The sequence below is a fragment of the Littorina saxatilis genome, linkage group LG13, assembly GCF_037325665.1.
Source record: "Littorina saxatilis isolate snail1 linkage group LG13, US_GU_Lsax_2.0, whole genome shotgun sequence".
Taxonomy (NCBI): domain Eukaryota; kingdom Metazoa; phylum Mollusca; class Gastropoda; order Littorinimorpha; family Littorinidae; genus Littorina; species Littorina saxatilis.
The window spans coordinates 43,938,801-43,957,547 of record NC_090257.1 but is presented as its reverse complement, the minus strand read 5'-3'; the positions used below and the strand labels follow the sequence as shown (position 1 = coordinate 43,957,547).

Genomic DNA, 18,747 nt, shown 5'->3' with positions numbered 1-18,747 from the left:
AACTACATGTTGATATGGTGTTGACAGGCATAATTTAACAGTTGTCATGTGTACTCTCACTCAACATTAACTACATGTTGATATGGTGTTGACAAGCATAATTTAACAGTTGTCATGTGTACTCTCACTCAACATTAACTACATGTTGATATGGTGTTGACAAGCATAATTTAACAGTTGTCCTGTTCTGTGATTGTTGGCGGCTATGTGCCTGACAGCGTGGCAGTCACCCTGTGCTGTGTTGGTGCATCACTATCACACGTTGACCAATCCAGTTCAAACCTCCTCCCTTCACTTCTCTCAGCTAAACATTTACTGCAGGCATGAGGGCAATTCTGTAGAGGAGACCTTCGCCGTCTGAAGTACATCAATTAATCAATCAATTAGTCCATAACCTGGGAAATGTAACTAACGGCGTGCTTTGTCTCCAGGAAAATGGTCTTTCCATAATTATGTCTTGTCTCTGTTCCTGTGTCGCTAAACGAGGCAATTATATTTAGGGGATGACAGGATATTATCGTTGCAGCCATGAGCACTCATGACTTGACGACGAGCCCCCCCCCCCCCCCTCCCAATTGTAGTGGTCATGCAGGCAACGAACAGCTAAAGAGTTTGGGGTGGGGGTGGGGGTGGTGGTGGGGGAGTGTGGTATTTAGCTGTCTGTACAGTCAAGTAAGCTGGCTGACGATTGACGCTGCCGGACTGAGCCGAAAAAGTTTTATTGCTACGGTCATTGACCTCACTTCCGTGACCGCTCGGTTTGCGCTCTGCCCTCCTAACGCGCACATTTTTCACAGTAATGGTTAATTGTTTGAGGCAGGTGGAGTTGAATTTGTTTGTATTTGGTTTGCTTCCGTCTTGATTCTATTTCCCGTTGCACTGTGGGAAAAATTGGGGCTGGTGTCGGTGAAGAAGGTTTGGCCAACACAATGACAGCATTCTATCACTCGGTGTTTTGTATGGACTATGCAATACAACACAATGACAGCATTCTATCACTCGGTGTTTTGTATGGACTATGCAATACAACACAATGACAGCATTCTATCACTCGGTGTTTTGTATGGACTATGCAATACAACACAATGACAGCATTCTATCACTCGGTGTTTTGTATGGACTATGCAATACAACACAATGACAGCATTCTATCACTCGGTGTTTTGTATGGACTATGCAATACAAGTTACAACACAATGACAGCATTCTATCACTCGGTGTTTTGTATGGACTATGCAATACAACACAATGACAGCATTCTATCACTCGGTGTTTTGTATGGACTATGCAATACAACACAATGACAGCATTCTATCACTCGGTGTTTTGTATGGACTTTGCAATACTGCACGTGACATATCCAATCCATACACTATTCCATGCCATCAACACATTGTTATTTGACACAGTCATCGTCCCGGGATGACCCCTGCACGTTGTAACACCAGCAGTAGCCCTCATCACACGTCCAGTCGCTCAATCAGCACATCTCTTTCATGGCTGCAACAACAATAGTATCTCCACCAGTAAGTCAATAACCCTCAGCCCCACCCCCGTTTTCGCCCCCCCACACACACACACACACACACACACACACACACACACACACACTCACACACGCACACACTCACACACACACACACACAAAATTCTGTTAAACATCAACCCCAGTCGTCTTCCGGAGAATAAGAACGTCTTTTTATACAAACTCGGCCCTTTCGATTGTGATTCCATTGGAGACCGGTGTTTAGCCTTGATTAATGGGTAGCTGTGCTGACGTCAGCATTGTGAGGGAAGACGTGGGCCGCGTGGTGGTGATGCCTTACTTCTATCATGTAAACCGTCTCTACACAAAGCGTGACCAACATTCAGTCTTTTTCTGTGTCACTGCCCCCACTTGATGATTTTTGACTCACATGCGAAGCAAAAGTGAGTCTATGTACTCACCCGAGTCGTCCGTCCGTCCGTCCGTCCGTCCGTCCGTCCGGAAAACTTTAACGTTGGATATTTCTTGGACACTATTCAGTCTATCAGTACCAAATTTGGCAAGATGGTGTATGATCACAAGGCCCCAAAAAACATACATAGCATCTTGACCTTGCTTCAAGGTCAAGGTCGCAGGGGCCATAAATGTTGTCTAAAAAATAGCTATTTTTCCCATTTTCTCTGAAGTTTTTGAGATTTAATACCTCACCTATATATGATATATAGGGCAAAGTAAGCCCCATCTTTTGATACCAGTTTGGTTTACCTTGCTTCAAGGTCAAGGTCACAGGAGCTCTTCAAAGTTGGATTGTATACATATTTTGAAGTGACCTTGACCCTGAACTATGGAAGATAACTGTTTCAAACTTAAAAATTATGTGGGGCACATGTTATGCTTTCATCATGAGACACATTTGGTCACATATGATCAAGGTCAAGGTCACTTTGACCCTTATGAAATGTGACCAAAATAAGGTAGTGAACCACTAAAAGTGACCATATCTCATGGTAGAAAGAGCCAATAAGCACCATTGTACTTCCTATGTCTTGAATTAACAGCTTTGTGTTGCATGTAAAGCAGTTCTTAGTGTATGATGTCATTGCTAGGTTTAGCTGAAGGTCAAGGTCATGTAAAGGTCAAGGTCAAGCATGTGAGTCGTATGGGCTTTGCCCTTCTTGTTATGCTATTGAAATCCCTAGTCGCAGACTAAGGCTATGAGCTGATATGTATGTTGGTCATGCTTTGTGTGACCAGGGTTTTGCCCTTTGACAACCAAAGAATCAAAACCACGTAGTCATGGCATTTGACACTGTGGTCACCGACCTAACGGTACACCCCCCCCCCCTTACACACACACTCACACACACACACAAACACCCTCATGCAGCGGTCAGTGACAACGACCTGCAGAGAACCGTTATAGTTATGTGTGTGTCCGCCAGGCCGTTACGTGGTCAGGCCATTTCCAAGCTGTGGTCACACACCTGTATCCCCATCCCTCGCCAGTCAGCGGTCAGCGACAACCACCGCCACCCTAAGCGTAATGCGTGAAGCATGTTGTTGCTGAAAACGGTGCATGGATAGCTGGCTTGTGTTTGGCGTTCATCGCCTCTGAGCCTTGCTGTTGAGGGAAAACAACATGACTGTGAGCGCCGTTGTGTGGGGCTCGTAGGTCAGTGTATCAGTCAGGTCAGTCAACTCTGCTGTGGAAAGCTCTGTGCGAGCTGCTTTCTGCTTCTCTCCCCGTGTCCTCTCTGTCACTGACCTCCGGCACGTGCATCTGGGTGCAAGATGTCCACACACAGTCCACACCGTTTGCTGCATTGTGGGGGTACCTTGCCCACTTTGGCCCTTGCGATGTCAATGTGCCGAAGATCATTTACCGGGGAAATGTCAAGAGGTATCGTGGGAAACCGTGTTTTGGCATAACGTTTGCATCTTTCGCGGTGGTATTGGGGTGAATTCATGTAGCTTCATTTAGAAGCAGCGTCCTTGTGTTTCAACACGCACTGTTACAATGCAGTTTGATCAAATCAAAAGAAAAATGTGTTGGTCCACAACTGGCTCAGGCCATCTCAAGTCTCTAAGTATAATGCACAACTGGCTCAGTCCATCTCAAGTCTCTAAGTATAATCCACAACTGGCTCAGTCCATCTCAAGTCTCTAAGTATAATCCACAACTGGCTCAGTCCATCTCAAGTCTCTAAGTATAATGCACAACTGGCTCAGGCCATCTCAAGTCTCTATAATGCACAACTGGCTCAGGCCATCTCAAGTCTCTAAGTATAATGCACAACTGGCTCAGTCCATCTCAAGTCTCTAAGTATAATGCACAACTGGCTCAGTCCATCTCAAGTCTCTAAGTATAATGCACAACTGGCTCAGGCCATCTCAAGTCTCTAAGTATAATGCACAACTGGCTCAGTCCATCTCAAGTCTCTAAGTATAATGCACAACTGGCTCAGGCCATCTCAAGTCTCTAAGTATAATGCACAACTGGCTCAGGCCATCTCAAGTCTCTAAGTATAATGCACAACTGGCTCAGTCCATCTCAAGTCTCTAAGTATAATGCACAACTGGCTCAGGCCATCTCAAGTCTCTAAGTATAATGCACAACTGGCTCAGGCCATCTCAAGTCTCTATAATGCACAACTGGCTCAGGCCATCTCAAGTCTCTAAGTATAATGCACAACTGGCTCAGTCCATCTCAAGTCTCTAAGTATAATCCACAACTGGCTCAGTCCATCTCAAGTCTCTAAGTATAATCCACAACTGGCTCAGTCCATCTCAAGTCTCTAAGTATAATCCACAACTGGCTCAGGCCATCTCAAGTCTCTATAATCCACAACTGGCTCAGTCCATCTCAAGTCTCTAAGTATAATCCACAACTGGCTCAGTCCATCTCAAGTCTCTAAGTATAATGCACAACTTTTGCGGAAGGAAGCAGTCCCTAAAATCCTTCGTTAAGTTTCTCTTTAAGAAGAGTGAATTTATTAGAAGTGTCCCTTTGAACTATGTGGCGAAGTGCATCTTGCAACAGTGTCAGCAGACTAGGATCACTCATAATGATTATACTTTGCTGATAAAGATTGTAGAGTTTGTCATAATGGGATATGGATCAACTGCCTTTGTTTGGATTACTGCTTTTTCCTCCATACCTCAGACTTGTTCCTCCATACCTCAGACTTGTTCCTCCATACCTCAATCAGACTTGTTCCTCCATACCTCAATCAGACTTGTTCCTCCATACCTCAATCAGACTTGTTCCTCCATACCTCAATCAGACTTGTTCCTCCATACCTCAATCAGACTTGTTCCTCCATACCTCAATCAGACTTGTTCCTCCATACCTCAATCAGTCTTGTTCCTCCATACCTCAATCAAACTTGGCCGCCGCTTCTTTTACCCCCCCAGCAAACTCCGTCGTAGTAAGGACGGCTGACTGGTGAAAAGACTGTGTGGAGCCTGTGGGCTGTGTATCAGATGATGATTGTTTGAACGGGACCAAGGCCGGGGGACCGAGTTCATTGACCTGAGCTGTTCCACTGCCCTGTGGCTTGAACTCCCGTGGCCCACTTCGTCGCTTATCTCGTTCAGCAAAACACTTGGTGTTGTTCCTCGTTCACCAAGACGATCTGGTACGCAGTACGCAACATAACACTCGGCTTTTGGTTCAGACGAACCCAGCGCAACACTGTCCCCTACCCCTTCATCAACCCGTGTTGTTGCATTTTGAGGGCAATGGGGGACGCGAGAATACGCGCATTTGTGTCAATAAATATCATGTTGCGCAGAAGTCGTGCAGTACGACCATTCTAGTGATGCAGCTAGTGTTGTTGATGCCGATGTAATGTGGAAAAACCGTGCTTTCCATTGTGGGACGACAGCAGTGATAGAAAAAGGTGCAACATGTTGACGTTCCCCCCTCCCGAGTTGACCCCGAGTTGCCCTGGATGTAGGTCAACCTTTCAGCCTTATATGGTGCACCATACTAGGACAGCGCCGTGTGTCCCACTTTGCTTTCAACAGCTGATCGCTCTCCGTGTTATGATGCAGCTTACAATACTGTGGAATCCGCCGCGATCTTGCTTACGTGGTGAGAACAGGTTTATAGGGTGACGAGGGGGGAGCGTTGAACTGTTGTTGTCGGTTGAAGTCGTTGTTTATGCCCCGCCCGCTGGAAGAACTGGCTTCCGTCAGTGAGTCAGTGCTGCAGTCACTCCATCATGGAGAGGGGGGGGGGAAGAGAGTATTCGCACGGCGCTGTGTTGGCCATGGGAGCTGCTAGCGGCACGCGGGGAGGTTGTGCCGGGCTGCCATTGGTCCGCTGTGTCGCTGCTCGCCCTGACCCAGTTGCCGAGCTGTATATTACTGTCCTCAGCGGGTCGAGTCTCCAAGAATAACTCAGCCGTCAAGCCGCAAGCAACGTTACACTACCTCAGCTGTTGCTAACTATCTATCTTCCCTCTGTCATCAGTCAGTAGCTGTGTGGGTCCGGTCAGTTTGTGAACAAGTCTTGCTACAGTCAGTGATTGGTGTATTGAGTGATTGCTACAGTCAGTGTCTTAGATACTATAGTCCGTGTCTTGCTGTATGATGCCCGGCGTGTGCACGATGGAGATGAGTGTGGCGGTGGACCGAGCTCAGGCCAGTTGTCGCCAGGCCGTCAGGGGTCAGAAGACCGCCCTGCAGTCCATGAACGACTACGTGGTGAGTAGTGGACACTTCTAGCCGTCATACACCCCGAGATGATCCCCCAACATCACACACCTTCACTCGCATCACCTCATCTCACCTCACCTCACCTCACCTCACTGCACCTCACTGCAGAGTTTTGAACGTATTCAAGGTGTAGGTTCTGAGGCCAGTGAGGGGGTTGTGCATTTTTTTTTAATTCTAGCTTATTAAGACATAACTGTCCCCAGTAGGATAATAATATGCCTGTTTAAGGTCAAGGATGTAGTGGGCAAGGTGCGTGCCGAGTGATGGTCAGTGCTTGGACACCGGCTTGTCACGGCTTGTCCCTGGTCATCCATCATTCGCCTCTCGTTGGAAAGGCAGGCAGGGTTAGTCTGTTTTGGGGATTGTTGTCGCGTGTTGACATCTGGTGCAATCATATTGGGGGGTAGAGCTGGGCAGTATCCCGCATTACTCCATTAGCCTCGCTGTGTTTGTCATACCTGACGCAATGTTTGGGGATAGCTTGGTCTGTTTTGACACCTGATGCAATGTTTGGGGATAGCTTGGTCTGTTTTGACGCCTGATGCAATAACAACATTCACTGCTTTCTTCCACCACTGGCTTTCATGCTATCTTTTCATGGTGTTCTGCAATGTGATCCAACCATTTAGACGTCCAACATTGTCTTTGGATAGGCCGTGTCTGGCACTGACAGAGATGTGTGGTGTTGATTATGACTTTCAGTTTGTCCCTGCATGCATTCCCATCATTTCTTAGCACAGGCTGTCGCTGACATTGACACAAGGCTGTCGCTGACATTGACACAAGGCTGTCGCTGACATTGACACAAGGCTGTCGCTGACATTGACACACACGTTTGTGTCTTTCTGTGTCTTTCTGTCTGTCACTTGGTTTGGCCTCTGCGCTTGCATGCACCGAAGCTTCCCTAGACAAGCAGTGTTTGGCACAGAAGCTTCCCTAGACAAGCAGTGTTTGGCACAGAAGCTTCCCTAGACAAGCAGTGTTTGGCACAGAAGCTTCCCTAGACAAGCAGTGTTTGGCACAGAAGCTTCCCTAGACAAGCAGTGTTTGGCACAGAAGCTTCCCTAGACAAGCAGTGTTTGGCACAGAAGCTTCCCTAGACAAGCAGTGTTTGGCACAGAAGCTTCCCTAGACAAGCAGTGTTTGGCACAGAAGCTTCCCTAGACAAGCAGTGTTTGGCACAGAAGCTTCCCTAGACAAGCAGTGTTTGGCACAGAAGCAAAGATTCCGCTTGCATAATGACAGGTTGCTATTCCCCTGGCCAGACTTGTCAATCGATAGTGTTACGTGCACACGGTTACACGGAGCGAGTGGGTGGGGGAAGTATCACGTTTTCCTGGTAAGGCAAATAGATATCGGTGTGTGTATCATTACTGGCTGTGGGGATTTCCGCACGAATTGTACAACTGGGTGTGACTTGGCTCACTCAGATCAAGTGACCCGACACGGAAATAAAGATGGTGACGACTATTCCGGGCTTGGTATTTCCAAAATAGTCTCTCTGGTCGTTGTCGGATTATTCGAGACTCGTGACATTTGGCTCTCAGAGCGCCCTGTTACATTGATGGTCGCTCGGGTCGATGGCTGTGACAGGGAAGATCACGAAACGCTGCGGGATCGATAATGACAGTGGTGACGTCACTCATTACCACAGCGCGCTGTTCTAGGGTTTTCCACGATGCTTGTACGGAAACGAATGCTGTGGCACTCCGCCTTTTCAAGCTTTAATCGTGTTACCCTCAGTTTTATGTCGGGGGGGGGGGGGGGCACAGCAACGTTGATTTGAAAGCCCCCAGTTTGAAGCTGACAGGTCAACAGCTTTGGGGGCTGATCTGGTGTTGGTTGATGTTTGACCACTGTGGTAAGCACGGATAGACAGGAAAGATGCAAGGGGAAGGGGGTGGGGTGATACTGTGGGGCTGAGAGGGAGAGAGAGAGGGGGGAAGGGGGTGGGGTGATACTGTGGGGCTGAGAGGGAGAGAGAGAGGGGGAAGGGGGTGGGGGTGATACTGTGGGGCTGAGAGGGAGAGAGAGGGGGGGGGAAGGGGGTGGGGGTGATACTGTGGGGCTGCCAGGGAGAGAGAGAGGGGGGAAGCTAGTATTGTCAGACATTGCTCTGTGATGCAGGAGGAGGAATTGTTGTTGTTGCCTCCAGTCACTCAATAATGAATGTTTGCCCTGGTTACTGATGGGCTGAGTGCGGTGCCACACACACCACAGTGACTTGCCGTGATCCAGGGTGTGTGCAGCCATTGTCAGAGGGAAGCACCTTTCTGCACTCACACCAGACAGACAGACAGACAGACAGAAAACACATTAGTGATTACAGTGTTCCTATGTCGAGCAGTTTTTTACTACACTCACACTCACAGAAATAGCGCCAGTCATTTAGACAGGGGAAGAATCTAAGTAAACGGGAAAAGAGAACAAGATTCCACTGGTAGAGGGTGTTGTTCTGGAGTTGCTGCTGCACATTATGTGAATATCGGTGGCTGATGACAATGCTAGCTCCAAGAGGAAGACTGCAACTCGGCCCTCTGTCTCACATTCTGTCTCTGTTGTCCCCAAAGCCACACTTTGTTTGGCCGTTTGGTTCCCTAGGTAACCAGGCAAAGAATGGATTGACACAGTCATTGATGTGTTGACTCGGGTCGCCGTATCCTTTACAATGACACCTTGACCTTTGGCTGGCGGCCCTGCTAATCAGCATTATGTTAATGACGAGCCATCAGCAACATCTCACTGCTGAATACCTGACGAGGCTTGAGCGAGGGTCTAAATAGACTGGATTTGTTTATGCTAATGTGAGGTAGTACAGGCAGAATATTGGTGTTTTCTTTGCGGGAAGCTTGTTGGGGTGAAGCTGGATGCAGAGAATGTGTCGACACTGGAAGGGAGACGACACTGGAAGGGAGACGACACTGGAAGGGAGACGACACTGGAAGGGAGACGACAGTGTCAACGATTGAAGCGGTTGAGTGGTTCGGGCTCTCCAGTGAGTGTTGAAGACCTCAATTGCACCTTTTTCGCTCTTTACTCCTCGCAGTGACATCATCAATCAATTTGATCAGTACACACAGCTCCCCCTCCACCCCCACCTGCACCTGGTCACACCGTCATTATGATTGACAGGACTGGTGAAGTCTGGGTGAAGCGTTAGTGTAGTGTGTTGAAAACCGAGTGCCGCCACTGCATTCCTTCACTCACTGCATTCCTTCACTCATCGTCTGTCTGCAATGGTGTAGCCCCTCCACCCTCTCTCTCTCTCTCTCTCTCTCTCTCTCTCTCTCTCTCTCTCTCTCTCTCTCTCTCTCTCTCTCTCTCTCTCTCTCTCTCTCTCTCTCTCTCTCTCTCTCTCTCTCTCCCTAGAACACATATTACATACATTTACAATGACGCGCATTGTGGCGGTGTGAGATGAAAGGTCAGGGACTCTATATTTACCTGACTGATAATGAGGTGCAGCGCTGTTTACCTGTCTTGTTACCTGTGCTACCTGCTGGCTGACCGTGCTACCTGCTGGCTCACCGTGCTCATCTTCATTCCTTCACTCACTGCATTCCTTCACTCATCGTCTGTCTGCAATGGTGTAGCCCCTCCACCCTCTCTCTCTCTCTCTCTCTCTCTCTCTCTCTCTCTCTCTCTCTCTCTCTCTCTCTCTCTCTCTCTCTCTCCCTAGAACACATATTACATACATTTACAATGACGCGCATTGTGGCGGTGTGAGATGAAAGGTCAGGGACTCTATATTTACCTGACTGATAATGAGGTGCAGCGCTGTTTACCTGTCTTGTTACCTGTGCTACCTGCTGGCTGACCGTGCTACCTGCTGGCTCACCGTGCTCATCTTCCTCCCACGCCCTGCATTATGCACACCTGGCTGTCTGACGTCTGTGTCCGCCCACACCTCTCAGCCCACAGTATGCACAGTGCAACACACACACAGGTAGACTGCATGTCACTCAGCCGGATCTTCTATCGATATCTAAATTAGGTAAACGAGGGTCCTTATCTACCTGGCAAGCGGCGGTCTGTATTGCTATTTCATGCACGTCACAGCTTAGATAGCTAACCCTGTCCGCTTTGGAGGATAGTGTGTGTATTTTTGGCCTGTGGACTGATCGACCGGTGGGAATTGGGGGAGCGAAGCGGGCAATGTTTGCATTCCGGGCTGTGTCAACGCTGGCCCTCGGCTACACTACGCTGTGAGACCGCAAGCTCTCTTTTGGGCGCGTGTGAAAAAAACGGAGCATGTCGTGTCCAGTATGTGGTGGTGTTTTCTGTGCGGTGACCGCCGTGATGTAAGACAGTGAAGTGCTGACCTTGCACGCTGGCCACCTGCTGCCTGGTCCACCCGCACCTGACCACTGACCAGCCCTGTGTCGACATGGTCCACCCGCACCTGACCACTGACCAGCCCTGTGTCGACAAGGTGACCACTGACCAGCCCTGTGTCGACATGGTCCACCCGCACCTGACCACTGACCAGCCCTGTGTCGACAAGGTGACCACTGACCAGCCCTGTGTCGACAAGGTGACCACTGACCAGCCCTGTGTCGACAAGGTGACCACTGACCAGCCCTGTGTCGACAAGGTGACCACTGACCAGCCCTGTGTCGACAAGGTGACCACTGACCAGCCCTGTGTCGACAAGGTGACCACTGACCAGCCCTGTGTCGACAAGGTGACCACTGACCAGCCCTGTGTCGACAAGGTGACCACGTTGTTTGTCACTCGCCGTGTGGTCAGCTTCTGCTTGTTTTGATCAGGCCGCCTCACCGGCTGTTATCTGTGGGGAGTGGGGTGGATGGGTCCTGGCCTGACCGTACTACACCGCTATAGGGTGCACTGTATTCCAAGTCTCTTCTCTTGCCCTCAGGGTCATGTGAGGGACCATGTGCCAGCACACATGTTTTCCTGGCTTGTTTTGACCGCAGTGTTATACTCCTCGAACACTGCACTGGGGCTGTTTGGATTGTCAAGGTTGCCAGTATTAGATTAATACACTTCTCCCTTACCTGTGACCTCTGTGTGTGTGTGTGCATGTTGGTGTTTTTGCTCAGGGGAGGGGAGTTGGAGGGTTATGTTGATGTAGAGACGTACCTGTGTTTTGCTCAGCGTGGGGAGAGAAGGGCTGAGGGGCAGGGAGGTCAGTGGGGTGGCCTTCAACTCTTGCTGCATGACTTTGTTTAGGGACTCGGTGTTTCTACTGTGTGTGTGAATGAAGACATGGTAGGAATGCAAGTTGCTGGTCTCAATGTTGATATCTGTGGGTGTGACAGATGACTGTGTAACATGTCTCAATGTTGATATCTGTGGGTGTGACAGATGACTGTGTAACATGTCTCAATGTTGATATCTGTGGGTGTGACAGATGACTGTGTAACATGTCTCAATGTCTCGACATGTATTTCTCTCTCTCTCGACTGTACACAGAGATAAGAACAGCCTCGCTTTCACCTAGATCCTGCCTAAAAACAATGTTCAGACCTCATGTTCAGACTCGGCGTAATAATACCGAAAGGAATACTTTTTAGCGGTCAAGTTCAGTCGTCCGCATACTCGAAAGTGAAAAAAAAGATGAAACGTTTTGCTACAGTATCGGAGGATGAACTGTCGAAGAAGAAAAAGAATCTCGTGCCAACCACTACGCAGAAGACCATCCGAGTTGTCCAGAAGAAGTTCTGAAACACGTCACGTTCCAAATCAAAAGACGACATTCTATTCTCTTACGTCACTATTCTTGTATGCCATAGTCTTGGTTGGCCGAGACCTTGAGGTGGACTGCGAGTGATTAGGTTTGTTGATTTTGCTCGGAGAAGTGGTCCGTGTTCAAGCAAGTTTCTTTCTTCTTTGAAAACAAAAACCCTAAGACCAGTGAATGTCGAGATATATATGTTAATTGGATCTGTGATCCAAACATGCCTTTTGGTCAATCTCGATGGCAGTTTATTCCACTCGCCCTACGGGCTTGTGGAATAAACTTCCATCTCGATTGACCAAAAGCCATGTTTGGATCACAGATCCAATTAACGTATAATGTTGATATCTGTGGGTGTGACAGATGACTGTGTAACATGTCTCAATGTTGATATCTCTGGGTGTGACAGATGACTGTGTAACATTGGTATTGCTCAAGTGTGCTTGACGGACAGTTGTGTGGTACAGTTGTGTGGTACAGTTGTGTGGTACAGTTGTGTGGTACAGTTGTGTGGTACAGTTGTGTGGTACAGTTGTGTGGTACAGTTGTGTGGTACAGTTGTGTGGTACAGTTGTGTGGTACAGTTGTGTGGTACAGTTGTGTGGTACAGTTGTGTGGTACAGTTGTGTGGGACAGTTGTGTGGGACAGTTGTGTGGTACAATTGTGTGGTACAGTTGTGTGGTACAGTTGTTGACCAAAGTCGTGACGTTTTGTTGTTGTTGTTGCAGGACCTGGTGAAGTCTCACCTGATGTACGCGGTGCGGGAGGAGGTGGAGGTGCTCAAGGAGCAGATCAAGGAGCTGATGGAGCGCATGCGCACCGTGGAGTACGAGAACAAGGTGCTGCGTAGCGAGGCCTCCCCAGAAACCCTGGCCAAGCTCCCCGCGCCCCTCCCCCCACTGCAGAACCCCCTCCTCCAGCAGTTCATGACCGCCCAGCCCCCCTCCTCCTCTTCATAACCAACGGGACGTGTGTTCCTGTGGACTCTCTCACGCTTCAACATCACTGCACATGAACGGGGTCGCCCTGTTCCGTGTGGCGCTGACTTGAACATGTAAGCTGATGGCGCTGCTGGCTTTATGATGGCTGATCTGGTCACCGGCTTCGCTGTCTGTCCGCCACTGCTTCTGGTCATCGCTGCAACCACGAGCGTCTGTCGCTGGCCTGGCCGCAAGGACTGAGCGGTGTGTGTCACCGTGGAGACGTGTGTATGACGTCAGCCTGCATGACACCCTGCTGTGCTCGGCGCCATGACGTCACCTCTACAAGTGTGGCGCCCACAGGGGAGAGGACAGTGTTGTCACGCCCACACAACGGCTGCTGCTGGGCACAACACACCAAGCCGCGGGGTAAGGGAGACAACTGCAGTCAGCACAGTTCGCTCCCTTGTTGGACAGCTGCACGAAGATGACAGGGAGGACATGACATCATATACTGATACACACTCTGACAGGGAGGACATGACATGATCACTCTGCCCATGAACTTTCTTTCCAATACACAAACTGTGGCAAAGAAATCACCAGATACTGAAAGGAGTTCCAGTTGAAGTAGGGTGTGATTCGGTTGAAAACGACGTTAAACACCAAATAAAGAAATACAGAAAGGGTTGATTCTGAAATGTCAAAATGTTACAAAAATGTACTTGGCGATTTGTTGATGCACTATATTTATGATTGGGCGAATGGTTGGGACTGGGGTGTCTTTCAGAGTTATGTAACTTTCTGGTAGAGAGTAACAGTTGTCTGGGTGTTAGGGGTTACATGTGAATTGCCACCTGCAATTAAGAGTTCAATATGTTAAACGTTTGCTTTTGCTAAATTATGTGGGATCAGAGTTATCATGTGCACACTAAATTCATGTTAAGACTCGCTGCCGGACTGAAGTTTACCTGTTGAAGTGCTGGTTATATGTTCACCCTTTGAGCTGGGTGACAATGGCAATGAGACTCCATCAGACCATCACTCATGTTGAAAGGGTCATCACTACTTCCATTTCTTGTACAAAATGGGGGGGGGGGGGGGGCCTAGAACCCCCCGCAGGTTAGAGGGAGTCCCATATTGGTTGGGACGAGAAAGAATTTACCCGATGCTCCCCAGCTTGTCGTAAGAGGCGACTAACGGATTCTGTTTCTCCTGTTACCCTTATTAAGTGTTTCTTGTATAGAATATAGTCAATTTTTGTAAAGATTTTAGTCGAGCAGTATGTAAGAAATGTAAGTCCTTTGTACTGGAAACTTGCATTCTCCCAGTAAGGTAATATATTGTACTACGTTGCAAACCCCTGGAGCAAATTTTTGATTAGTGCTTTTGTTAACAAGAAACAATCGACAAGTGGCTCTATCCCATCTTCCCCCTTTCCCCGTCGCGATATAACCTTCTTGGTTGAAAACGACGTTAAACACCAAATAAAGAAAAAGAAGGGGTCCTGGATGAATGATGCTGCTAATGCTACACTTGCTTTGCCCACAGGACCAAAGATGACTCTTACAGACTGGCTTGTTAAAACATGTAAAGACAGATTATCTAATGCCTACCTGTAAAGATGCTAATGCCTCGGTGAAGAATGACAAGAGCTGGTCAAGCGGCGCCCCCTAACCCCTTGCCCCAATGCCCTCTGCTTGCTGGGGGGGGGGGGGGGGCTGTACCGTACATACCATGATACCATGCACTGTGCCGCCTAGCCAGGTCACTCATTTGGCCTATAAAGCCGGTGGGCTGTGTGGGTGTATGATGTATAAATAGTGTGATTGTCCACCATGCCAGGATGATGTATAATATCGTGTGAAAGTCGACCGCGTCATGGTGTCAATGTGTACCTGGTCGTGAAGTGTGTACCAGTGTGGGTGTGTAACAGGTCCTGCGCGTCATGGTGTCAATGTGTACCTGGTCGTGAAGTGTGTACCAGTGTGGGTGTGTAACAGGTCCTGATGTGATGTGTGAGTGTGAATGATACCAGGCGCTGATGTGTAGAAACGTGTGAAAGTCAACCACGTCCTGGACTCGACATTAAAATGTTACATTTTTGAACACGTTTTGGAACCAGTTTTGAACACAGTGTGATATAGTACATCATTCTACTTGCAAAACATGGTGCACACTAGTGGTCAGAACTGGTGACTAAAAGTCTCTTCAACAGCAGAACACTTGAGTAGAGTGTGATGTGGAGACAGTGAGAGAGTGGACCAGGTTGTGATGTGTAGAGCTACGTGATGAGTGCAATGCTAACATGGTCATCCGATGGTTGATTATCATTTGTTTCCCTCATGTTGTGGCTTTTCACTTTTCATCCAATCAGCTTTGGTCACATGTCTGTTCCAGCCTTTTGTTCTCTGCTTTCGTCTGATTGGAGTTCTGTGTTTGTGCTGTTCACTTGGGTGAAGGAGAGTTGTCAGCATTCGCCGCTAATGAAATGTCTTATTATTTTATTGAGAATATCGCATTATTATTATGTATTATTGTCATACAATCACCCTGCTTGCATCTAGGATGTTTCAACACTAGTCTTGACCCAGCTTAGCTCACAAGAAACAAGTTGATGGGGTGTTGTTTTAATATCTATGAGATACATACTGACAGCTGTTAGAAAGCCGGATACACACTGACAGCTGTTAGAAAGCCGGATACACACTGAGAGCTGTTAGAAAGCCGGATACACACTGACAGCTGTTAGAAAGCCGGATACACACTGACAGCTGTTAGAAAGCCGGATACACACTGACAGCTGTTAGAAAGCCGGATACACACTGACAGCTGTTAGAAAGCCGGATACATACTGACAGCTGTTAGAAAGCCGGATACACACTGACAGCTGTTAGAAAGCCAAAGAGCTCCCATTGAAAGTTGTGTCAGAAAAAGGCATTACGGTACATACGTACTGATATGAAAGGCCAACTTTGGTATTAACTTGTGATATTGGGTTCAGCTGACAGCAACCTCACTTCATCAATGTACACATACTCTCATAGATCACAAGGACACGTAACTTGTATTCTGACTAAAAGTTGCAGTGACATCATCCATCCTTTTCATTTTTCCCGAAACATTTAGCTTATGGGTCTCATCGGTACAAACATTCTGCGTGAACAATCATAATTGAAGTGTGCATTTCAAATTGAAAGATTCTTGCAAATGTATTGAGATAAACAGTCTATGAACAAGTGCGTTACCATGCAGACTCCCAGTGACCTGAAGGAGTGATTTGACTGTTTCCTGGCTACACATAGTGTAGTGCTCTGTACAGTCTATCGCATTATCTCCCTTTGTTCCTTCTTGTTCCCTGCTTCGTGTGGAATCAGTGCAGTATTGTTGTCAACATGCAAGTTCATATGGCCAGTCTTTATCTTGGAGGGTTTGTGTGTCTGTTATGTCTGTCTGGAGGAAGAGTGGAGGTTGAAGTTATGTGTTCAGTGTCATGGTTTTGTTATGTTTTAGGTTGTTTTTTTTTTATTGGGGGGGGGGGGGGAGTTGTGTTAAACGCGTGTTAGGATGTTGGCCACGTGAATTTTACATGACAATTGTGTATATTTGCGTTGTATGATTTTAAGAGTCAAGAGGTTTGCCCTACTGTTATACAGTGTCTGCACTGTTAGAGCTGCATGTTATGTCTAGTCAATTAGAGTCTGGCTTTCCTGGCGTTTCCTTCACACTTAGCTTCTGTCACTTCTTGCAAGTACACAACATATACTATTATAAAAACAAGGAGAAAAAAAGAGAATTTGGAAGACAAAATTAAGGGTAGGGAAGTGGAAAAGAAAGCATGTATGTCAGAATGATCTGGTCAGTAGGAGTTAACAATGAACTTTGGTAGATGTTAGCTTTGAACTCTGGGTAGATGTTAACTTTGAACTCAGGGTAGATGTTAAATTTGAATTGAGGGTAGAGTCTGAGTGTATAACTACATGCAGGGGTGTGACATGTTGGCAGTCTTAGAGTCAGGTGGTAAACTATTTGTGCAGATTGTGTGTGTCATGAACCCTCCAAGTCATTGTCACATTGTGTGTGTATTTGTTCTGCTCTGATGTAATGTTTTAATTTGAATGGAACTAACTTGTCTTTCATAGAGCATTATTAACTCATTTCCGTTGTGGCCCGTCAGTGAGGTCATGACGTCATACTCACATGACGTCATTTTGCTAATTTCATTGCTTGATCGTGACGACAAATGGTGGCGTGGCGTTTTAAATATTCATGAACTGCTGACAGACCAGAGTGTTGCTGACAAAGGAACCCGGCTGTATGACCCGAACACAGTCGTGGTTCCTCTCTCGGCATCGTTCTTGTCTGTGGCGGCGTAGTATTATGATTATTCCATAACTTACCTAACACGACTCTACACCGTCCGTAGTGTCGAATCGATACTGGCTATGTACATGTGTGTGTGTCAGATAGAGACTGTGGGGTGTAAGCGGTGTTTAGAGTGACACAAAGCATGTCTGAATGAGTGGAGTGTTGTGAGGGGTATGTGTGTGAGGGGTATGTGTGTGTGCGTGATGGGTGTTCAGTGAACACTGATATGACGTCAGAGCCAGAAACTGAAGCCTTGGATTGAATGTGCGCAACATAACAATAAAGTTTCTGTTGTTTTGTACACACGGTCTTTCTCAGTGTGAGCTGTGTGTGCTTGCGTGTTCGTGCATCTCTCTCTCTCTCTCTCTCTCTCTCTCTCTCTCTCTCTCTCTCTCTCTCTCTCTCTCTCTCTCTCTCTCTCTCTCTCTCTCTCTCTCTCTCTCTCTCTCTCCTGCTGGTTGTGTGTGTGGTACGTTTCAATATTTTGTGTGACTTCATCAAAACAATACTATGAGTTATTTCTAATATGCTGACTGTTAGCAAATGATAACAAGACATGTCGAGAAAAAAGATATCAAGCATGAGCCTTTTAGGCGAATGTTGATATCGTTTGTGAGACATGTCTGTTATCATTTGCTAACAGTCAGCATATTAGAAACTAGAGGAATACCCGGCTTCGCCGGGGTGAATCGCGAGACAGAGACAGACAGCGTGGCCAAATGTAACGGAGTGCCGAAACACCACAATCATATTTGAAGCCGAAGTCCACTCAAACGGGATTGAGAATAACTGTTATGGCTTCTGGAAGGAAGGCCTGATTATTCAGTCACACACCAATGCCGCCAGACCACATCACAAACAGAACTCTACAATCCACAGGTGTTGCCCACACACACAGAGAAGCCGTATATGTATATCTATATCTATAAATAGATAGGTGACAGTGTATTTTTCGCGTGGCTATAAATTGATTCGACCTTTTCACTTTGACAGTAAGAACAACTTCAGGGTGCAAGGGAAGCGTTCTGGACAGCGCAGTGACATTCTAAAAATAGTAACGGGAATATGGATTGATGCCACACGAAGGAAGGGAGATAAACGCTGAAAACACTGGAGAAGATAAAGAGAAAACCCCAAATCGGTTCAGCGCTGCGCGCTGAGAGCACGTGTTGAAATATCTCATGTCGAGTCCCATCGCTGTCGACGACGCCAAATGTAACCGAGTGCCGAAACACCACAATCATATGTGAAGCCGAAGTCCACTCAAACGAGATTGAGAATAACTGTTATGGCTTCTGGAAGGAAGTCCTGAACATATATAGACACACACCAATGCCGCCAGACCACATCACAAACAGAACTCTACAATCCACAGGTGTTGCCCACACACAAACACAAACACACACACACACACACACACACACACACACACACACACACACACACACACAGAGAAGCCGTATATATATGTACTAGAATGAATACCCGGGTAGCCGGCTTTTTCTCGTTGAACAGAGAGCAACAGATATAGAACCGACTCCAGACGGAT

General features: G+C 47.4%; 1 protein-coding gene across 1 annotated transcript in view; it reads left to right on the top strand.

Annotated features, from left to right (window-relative positions):
* The window catches only part of LOC138945818 (TSC22 domain family protein 1-like), a 60,145-nt gene extending 42,646 nt beyond the window's left edge, over positions 1–17,499 (top strand). The window contains exons 3-4 of the mRNA XM_070317323.1: positions 12,639–14,766; positions 14,834–17,499. Coding sequence (XP_070173424.1) covers positions 12,639–12,869 — 231 coding nt within the window. The 3' untranslated portion in view covers positions 12,870–14,766; positions 14,834–17,499. The remainder of the gene's footprint in view (positions 1–12,638; positions 14,767–14,833) is intronic.
* Positions 17,500–18,747: the final 1,248 nt, after the last annotated feature.